Source organism: Nanorana parkeri, unplaced genomic scaffold (genome assembly GCF_000935625.1).
Source record: "Nanorana parkeri isolate BGI_ZX_2015 unplaced genomic scaffold, ASM93562v1 scaffold204, whole genome shotgun sequence".
Taxonomy (NCBI): Eukaryota; Metazoa; Chordata; class Amphibia; order Anura; family Dicroglossidae; genus Nanorana; species Nanorana parkeri.
In genome coordinates this window covers 1,237,403-1,246,711 of record NW_017306472.1, presented here as the reverse complement: position 1 = coordinate 1,246,711, position 9,309 = coordinate 1,237,403, and the positions used below count along the sequence as shown (strand labels likewise).

Here is a 9,309-nt window from a genome sequence, read left to right as displayed (position 1 = left end):
AAACTCACTCACACTACCTGTCCAAAATATAGTCTGTATTGTTTTAGAAAAAATGGTGCATTACACTAAAAAAAGGTATTGGTAATTGGTATCGGCGAATACTGGAGGAAAAGTATCGGTACTCTCATACTCAGTCTGGAAAAAATGATATCAGTGCATCCCTAATTTGCATAGTTGCTCCTGAGGGCAAACCCACTTCTTGCACTGAGGCTGAGGGCTCTTGAGAGAAGTAATGAGGCCGGGTGCTGTGGTGTTTTCAGAAAGCTATGTACAGCCCCCTGCATGCCCCCTGCCATCAGCAATGATTTGCCTGCATTGCATAGAGCAGCACAAAGTCCCAGTGATGTCATCACTAGATCTAAAATACAATATATAATGACAATGGCCATTCCAAACAATTCTTTAGCATGTTGATGAGGGAGGACCAGGGAAGGCAAAATGTAAGCAGAATAAACTTCACCTTTACATTTATTTGATTTGGAGAAGTGCATCTAACCTGGTGGGATTGTACCATGTGTGCCCTGCAGGCGCCAAATCTCCATAATCGGTGTCTGTAAAAAGGCTCCTGTAACCAGCGGTGCCATCCGCAGTCACTACATGCACCCTCCTCTGTCATTGGGGCATCTGGTAAGGAGTGCAAGAAGTTTCTTTCTATATGTAAAAAGGGTCCCTCACGTTCCATTCATCCTGACAAGCCATCACATTAACATCCACCATGTTTTCCTACATAATAATAATTTGTGTCACTCCTGTATTATTTGCAGTGTGACTCCCCGTCTACCTAAAGCCGGAGAGACCATACACGGCAGCAAGTTTTTCATCGGGTTCGGAGGGAAAGGAGCAAACCAGTGTATACAGGCGGCCAGGCTAGGCGCACGGACCGCCATGGTGTGCAAGGTAAGGAGCTCTCTCCGACCTCACCGACCGACCCTAAAATGTCAGATTCTGTCTGTGAGCAACACAAGCAGGAAATACTCGTGTGATGATTTAGATTCATAGCTGAAATTCCTTCAGCCCGAAGACTAAATAAAACCTTCCCTGTTTAGTATTAAATAACTGTGCCATGAAGATTACATTCCATTGTAATATTCCACAAGATTAATGATTACAGAAGCTTCCTACTCCCTGAACTCACACCAGAGGGTTCTGTTATAGTCGTAGTATCACCGCCAGAACATTTTTAGAAACAGCGCTCAAAAATAGACTCAAGGTGGTGACCCATCGTTGAGCTAGATGTTCCATGATGGCGGTTAAGCTGAGTGTATTTATGTGCTGTATTGTGTTCATGTTCAGGAAAAAGAACATTATTCAAAAAAAATATTAAAGGGGCAGTCCAATCAGAATTGATGTATTTATTTATGGTAGGAGCGTTAAACCAAGTGACTTAATTTGGATTTCTCAGGGACAAGGGCGGTGAGATCTTGCAATGGGCAATGTGCCAGGTTCTCTTTAAATCCCAGCCCTCAGCCCACTTGTACTTACTTTCGCTGTGCTGTCCCAACTCCGTTCCCCCACCAGGGCCAGGAATCCAAACCTGTAAGCTCGGTGTTGAAATTTGCGCAAGGTTCATGGCGACATCTTGCTCATTGGCATGTCAGGCCAATATAAGTGGCAAGGGCATGGGTGTGCCGGGAGGTGAATATACGTGGCAAGGCCGTGGGTGTGCAGGGAGGTGAATATAAGTGGCAAGGCCGTGGGTGTACAAGGAGGTGAATAAAAGTGGCACGGCCATTGGTGTGCAGGGAGGTAAATATAAGTGACACGGCCATTGGTGTGCAGGGAGGTGAATATAAGTGGCAAGGCCGTGGTGTGCAGGGAGGTGAATATAAGTGGCACGGCCATTGGTGTGCAGGGAGGTGAATATAAGTGGCACAGCCATTGGTGTGGCGGGAGGTGAATATAAGGAGCATGGCTGTGGTGTGCTCAGATCTGCTTCACCAGCTTCTCTCTGGCTTCTGTAGCTGGAGAGTGACAGCTGAATGCAGAAGTGATGTGAATGTGGCATCACTTCCGCACTCACAACACCGGAGGGGGGATCGCGTATTGATCTCCCTCCGATCTCCCTGCACAGAGCCACAGTTCCGGTACCAGACCCACACGAAGCACAGGGAGCCTGGGATCGTGGAGGGGGAGGGTCGCTCAAAAGCACAACATACAAGCGATCGAGCAGCTCTACAGACACCAGACCACATGTATGTAAACAGCCTTTGCTGGCTGTTTCAAATGTTGACAGTTTCCCACTCGTGCACACTATGTAGAGCGCACGAGCGGGCACAAAGGACGTTTTAAAAGGCCCACCCGCATCTAGAAGACGCCCGTGCGGCCGTTTATGTATGGTCAGCGGTTAAACAAAAATTGTAGTGTTTGATAAATCCGGTGTAGAATAAAAAGTTGGAGTAAGCCTATGGGAAGCAGATGAGGAAACTAAGGTCACATTGTCCATACCATCTTCCCATATTTAAACAGAAATGGGGCCTACACACCCTTCCATTTTACTCCTAGCAGAGAAATCAGATTTCAATTCACATTTAGGCCTTTACCATTTTCAGAAGTAAGTTAACAGCGGCAGGCCACCCATTTCTGCCATGACAGGTCTCCTTTAAGTACAGGTCCGCTTTCAAATCATTCCATCTGAGTCACACAATTGCTTCCCTTTAGTCACTATTGACGGTGAGCTGTTCATCGGCCTCACATCCGCCCCCCTGCGATGTTGCAAATGGCAGTGGATGCATTAATCAGGATGATTTGATAGCAGTGTTTTTCCCAGCAATGTTTGCTCCGGCCGTTCCTGGAAGATGTGTGTTTATTCTTTTATAGAATTCCACAGCCGAGCTTCACCATCTATTCCCGACTCCCAACAAACAGGTCTATATCCAGCACCTCGGGCCGCTATTATTAGATCCCTACTGCTCCACCTGGAACTTTTGCCTTGAGCTGCTGCATTCTCTCTGCTGGAAGAATCCTGCAAGAAAAAATCCCCCCAATTAATGAATTTATATTTAAAGGAGGACTCCAGGGAAAATGTTTCTTTACCCTTGCAGTGGGGCTAGCCCAGCACTGCAAGGGTTAAATGCTCATTTCCGTCTAGGTGCAAAAATAATAAAGTTATACTCACCTGAACCTCAGAGCCGGCTGGCTGTTGTACTTGCATCATCCTCGGAGTGGCTGGCTGCTACTCCGGTCCCTCCGGCCTGTCTCCTCCTCCGCTGCAGCGATGATGTGTCCCTCAGTGTCCTCACATCCAATGCATGTACAGGGCGTGATGACTCTGGGACCTTAGACCGCTACAGAGCGGCTGGAAGGATCGGTCTAAAAGCAAACCCGGCTCAGAGGATTGGGGAGCATTGTTATTTTTGCATCTAGACCAAAATGAGCACTTAACCCTTGCAGTGCGTGGTAGCCCCAGTGCAAGGGTTAAGAAACACTTTGCCCCGAGTTCTTCTTTAAAACGTAAAAAAGTCCTTTGAAGCTGAACTCCAGCTTTCCCTTCAGTGTTGCACAGTTGTCTCCTCTCCTGCACTGAAATGTCTTACTCTGATTTCACTGCACCCTGCGAGCTTCTCACAATGTGCATTAGAAGCTGCAGCAAGTCAGATAGGGCCCGCCTTATTTCCTGGCTGGAGGACGCCCAGCATCATCTAGGGCTTTCCTCCTCACTCTGATTGTCCCTGGCCCGCCCCTTTCAGTTACTGGATTTCAGTTCTTGCAATCATGGAGCCTCAGCATCATGTGTGGGCTTTACCAAGGGCAGTCTGCATGCCAATGCAAATCTACTTAGAGGAGAATTATGGGGAATGTGAAATGCACTCATCACCATAGTTAGAGCTGATGTGTGACACTGCGGCTGTCACGCATCGGCTCTATTGATTGAAAACTGAGCGATCACAAACCGCGATCACTCAGTTCACGATCATCTCACTGTAGAGAGTGGTGACTGTCAGTCACTGAACCCCGCAGGGATTCCCCACTCCCCTCTCCAATCCTCCAGTGCTCGTTGGAGGGACAGCTGGCTCTGGCTCTAGAGAGGCAGAGCCAGCTGTCAATCAGGCAGGGGAGGGGTGGATCCCGACAATATTGTCGGGATATTTCCCGGCTGCAGCACGGGTCTGCTCTGTCAGCACATAGTGAGCAATAGACCTTAATATGCTGAGTTTTGGATCCATGGAGGACATTAGTAAATATACTCCAGTGACCCTAAGAAGAACTAAAGCCAGAAAAGGTTTAGCCATAGTTCTCTTTTATCTCCAACCTTAATAAAAAGATGGCAGAGGTGATAACCCATCCACCCGTTTAACTAAACGTTTACGCTTTACATACACTTGTACTCCTGGTACAAGTTGTCCTTTAACCCTTTGTCTTAACGGGCCTGGTTCCATACCTTGTGACAATCAGTGTGTTACAACAAGCTCATGACTGCCATAGTATCAATTTTTTTTTACAATGGTGTTGTTAATCGGCCGTCTCTACATCTGAACAGAGACATCTGCCGGGGTTCTCATTATCCTGCTTCAGTTTTAGTGATGTACATTGTCTGTGCTGGTCAACTGACTCCAGATTTATTTTCAGTCTGTGTTTTTTTTTTGCAGGTTGGAGAAGATTCCTTTGGGAACAATTACATTGAGAACTTTAAGAACAATGATGTGTGTACAGGTAATGAGAGCTGTGATTGTAAAGGGATGTCTTTCAAAGTATGTACGAATGTTAAGGCTGAACTCTGGGACAAGCAAATATTGTCCTCATACAAGAGGCATGTGTATTCTTCCTGGAATCTTGGTGAGCTTTGTGTATTTCTTCCAGATCTGTGCAGTAGTCCAGTGTGAGACTTAGAGCTTCCTGTAATAAAGACCGGTCAATGCTGCTCTCTCTCCTTGTGCAGGGTGACTGGTCTTGTCTCCGCCCCCTCCTGCAATAAGGACTGGTTCCTGCTGCTCTCTTTACTTGTGCAGGTTGATTGGTCTTGTCTCCGCCCCCTCCTGCAATAAAGACCGGTCACTGCTGCTCTCTCTACCTGTGCAGGGTGACTGCGCTCCAGTGCGTTCCAGAAGAGAATGGTGATGGAACGCACTGGAGCTGGTGTGAACCAGCCCTGAAATAAGAGAAAAGTCCATAAAGTTCAACAAATAGGGTAAAAAAAAAAAAAATAGAAAATCTTCCATAAACAAAACCCATTACCCACAGTTGATCCAGAAGAAGGCTTAAACTTATAAACAGTTACATCCAACAGTTACATAGTCAGGTTAAGAAAAAGACACAAGTCCATCAAGTTCAACCAATAGAGAAAAAAATAAATATTAAAATACATTTTTTTAAAACCTCCATAAACAACCCTATGCCCACAGTTTCCCACAGTTGATCCAGAGGAAGACGAAGAAAACTTATAAATGGTTATATCTAACAGTTACAAAGCTACATAAGTTGAAAAAAGACACAAATCATTCAAGTTCAACCAATAGTGAAAAAAGATAACAGAATAGAAAACCTCCATAAGCAGAACCCTACACCCACTGTTACTCACAGTTGAGCCATGACAGGAACCAGAGCACCTGCTGGTGGCACTGTGGTACTTGGACCTGAAGCATGTAGTTCCAGTGTCCACCAGCAGGAGGGTCCTCAGGAAGCTAAATGCGCCTCAGCATTATTCCTGTGTGCCCTGTTTCGATGACTGCTGTCCTTTAACCTGTTATCCTGAACCTGATTCTGAACCTGATCTTGATCCTGATCCTGAACCCAAACCTGATCCTGAACCTGATTCCTGTTACCCACCTAATACGGCTGCTCCTTGTACCTCTCCCCTTTGCTGCCTGGCCCTGCTGCACCCTATGTCCTGCTTTTTCTGGAATTGTATATATATATTGTATACAGTTCGTGTGTCAGGTGTTTGCATTGCTCTTGTTACATAGTCCATCATGTTCAACCAATAGAGAAAAACATTTATTAATAATTGATACTATAGAAAAACCTCCATAAACAGAACCCTATGCTCACATTTACCCACAGTTGATCCAGAGGCGGGCAAAAAAATGATAAAGCGTTACATCCAAAAGTTACATTGTTAGTCAGGCTGAAAAAAAAAAAGACACAGGTCAATCGAGTTAAACTAATAGAGAAAAAAAAATGAATAACTAATAAAATAGAAAACCTCTTTAAACAGAACCCTGTGCCCACAGTTACCCACAGTTGATCCAGACGAAGGTGTAAAAAAAACCAATGACACATGGTCTAACTTGCTCCAACAGTTATATTGTTACCTTGTTAGTCAGGTTGAAAAGAGAGAAAAGTTCATCAAATTCAACCAAGAGAGTAAAAAAATAAATAATAATAAATAGAAAAACCTCCATAAACAGAACCCATTACCCAGAGTTGATCCAGAGAAAGGCAAAAAAAAACAACAACTTATAAACAGTTGCATAGTCAGGTTAATAAAAAGACACCATCATGTTACTAAAGCACATCGAGTTCAACCAATAGAGAAAAAGATAACAAGTAAGAAACCTTCATAAATAGACCCTATGCCTGCGGTCTCCCATAGTTAATCCAGAGGAAGGTGAAAAAACCTATAAATACAAATATCCAACAGTTACATTGTTAGTCAGACTGAAAAAAAAAAAAGACACAAGTCATCGTGTTAAACTAATAGAGAAAAAACATGAATAAATAATAAAATAAAAAACCTCTTTAAACGGAACCCTGTGCCCACGGTTGATCCAGAGGAAGGTGTAAAAAAAAAAACCTATATCACATGGTCCAATTTGCTCCAACAGTTACATTGTTACCTTGTTAGTCAGGTTGAAAAAAGATTCAACCAAGAATATAAAAAAAGATAAATACATTTGAAAAACCTCCATAAAGAGAACCCATTACCCAGAGTTGATCCAGAGAAAGGCAACAAAACAAAAAAACAACAACTTGTATAGTCAGGTTAATAAAAAGACACCATTGAGTCACCAAAGCACATTGAGTTCAACCAATAGAGGAAAAAAATTAAATAAGAAACCTTCATAAATAGACCCTGTGCCCGCGGCTTCCCAGAGTTGATCCAGAGGAAGGTGAAAAAAAACATATAAATAGTAATATCCAACATTTACGGTTGATCCTGACTCCTGTTTCCCCGAAAACAAGACCTAGTTGTGACCATTTCCAGGGCCGGTGGTGGCATAAGGGGGAACTTGAAGAGCCGCGGGGGAGGCAGGAGAGAATCAGCGGTGCTAACGAAGCCAGCGCTAGATGAATCGAGACGGCACCGGAGGGATCAGAGCCGCATGAGCCGATTCCTCCTCTATAGTGCCGCCTCCTGTCAAAGGCGTAGTGATACCAAATGTACTCCGCCTGTGAGGAATCGATAGTGAAAGTGTGCTTCGCTCATTCTGGCCAGCGATTGGTTAGCAAATTCTCTTGGAAAGGTACGGCACCCCTGATTGCCCTGATCACCATATTTTTGTACATGTAGACTTTTCTACATCAATAAGTGTGGATTGTTGTACATACAAAAAAATTAAAAATAAGACCTACCCCAAAAATAATACCCAGTGTGTTTTTTTGAGCCAAAAAAAAAATATAAGACATTGTCCTATTTTTGGGGAAACACGGTATTCAGTCAGGCTGGAAAAAAAATTGACACACGTCAATCGAGTTAGACTAATCGAGAAAAAAAATGAATAAATAATAAAATAGAAAACCTCTATAAACAGAACTGTGTGCCCACAGTTACCCACAGTTGATCCAGGGGAAGGTGTTAAAAAAACCCTATAACATATGGTCCAATTTGCTACAACAGTTACATTGTTACATAGTCAATCAGGTTGAAAAAGACACGAGTCCAAAAAGTTCCATAAATAGAAGAAAAAGAAAATTCAGAGAACCTCCATGAACAGAACCCTGTGCCCACAGTTCATCCAGAGGAAGGTTAAAAAAACCCTCATAATGAATGTTCTAATCCGCTCCAGAAGGGGAAAAAAAACCTTCCTGATCCCCTAAGGCAATTGGATATTCCCTGGATCAACAATCTCTGGTGCATGTGACACTCAGAAACGTTTGTCACCAGACAAATATTTCCTCCACGTGCGGTCAGTTTGATCCTTGGCCTCTCCGCAGCAGCTCGGGACGTTGCAGAGTCCGGCGAAATGATCTCATATAAATAATTTCAGACGTTAAAGAAAACCATCTCCGTTTATCCGTCCAGAACATCTGTTTTCTATTTATAAAAAAATGAAATTGTTTAATTTTTGCTTGGCTCAGTCTCGCTGGTTTGATGTGGTCCGTTCAGTATTTCTGGATCAACCTCAGACGCGTGTTTTAATATTACTGCAATTATAGTCGTCCTGCACGTCCAACTGCATGCCGTATGAAGGAAGCGTGCTTCCGTACTAATGTACCTTTCCCATCGCAGATTTCGTGGCTCAGACAGCGGCAGCGGCCACCGGAGCAGCGAGCATCATCGTCAATGCAGAAGGTGATTATTCGTTACCTATCAATAACCCTATATGAGACCTTAACAATAAATCCTGCACTGACCTGCACCCTGAACCCCCGGCCTTCCCTTCCTCAGTTGTAAGGGCTCCTCTCCTGGACTGAAATGGCTTACTCTGATTTCATTGCACACTGCGAGCTCCTCACAATGTACATTAGAAGCTGCACAAGGCAGATAGAGCTCGCCTTATTTCCTGGCTGGAGGATATCCAGAGTCATCCAGGGCTTTCCTCCCCAGCCTGACCCTCCCTGCCCCGCCCCGCCGCTTCCATTCATTGGATTTCATTTCTTGCAGTCATGGAGGCTCAGCATCACATGTGGGTGCCATCTAGGGTAGTCTGCATGCAAATGAAGCCTGCCTAGGAACACCCACTCCAGACTGACATCCACCCATCAAGGCATTTTGATATTTGCATAACTCCTCCCAAGAGCCAGCCCACTGCTTGCATCAGAGCTGAGGGCTCTTGAGGGGAATACTGAGGCTGGGTGCTATGATGTTTTCAGGAAGCTATGTACAGCACCCTGCTGGTCCCTCCCACCAGCCATGGTCTGGCTGCATTGTACAGAAAAGTACAGACACCTAGTAATTACATCACTGGGTCTAAATTAAGGTATGCCATGAAAACGGAAGGTTTATTTAAAGAAAGTCACTGGAATGTTGATGAGCGGGGATAGGGAAGCCAGGAAAATCAAAATACTATATACGCAGATTAAACTTCCACTTTAATACATATCTAATGTCATCTTTGGAGTATGAAAGGGTTAAAACCCCACAAGTTTTCAATTAGTTATTTGTTTCCCATTGGGGGGGGGGGGGGTCCTTTAATTTCTTCTCTTGGATGA

At 44.3% G+C, this 9,309-nt stretch overlaps 1 protein-coding gene across 1 annotated transcript in view; it reads left to right on the top strand.

Annotated features, from left to right (window-relative positions):
- RBKS (ribokinase) overlaps window positions 1–9,309 on the top strand; it is a 39,657-nt gene that overhangs the window by 4,880 nt on the left and 25,468 nt on the right. The window contains exons 2-4 of the mRNA XM_018555606.1: window positions 765–897; window positions 4,587–4,650; window positions 8,387–8,449. Coding sequence (XP_018411108.1) covers window positions 765–897; window positions 4,587–4,650; window positions 8,387–8,449 — 260 coding nt within the window. The remainder of the gene's footprint in view (window positions 1–764; window positions 898–4,586; window positions 4,651–8,386; window positions 8,450–9,309) is intronic.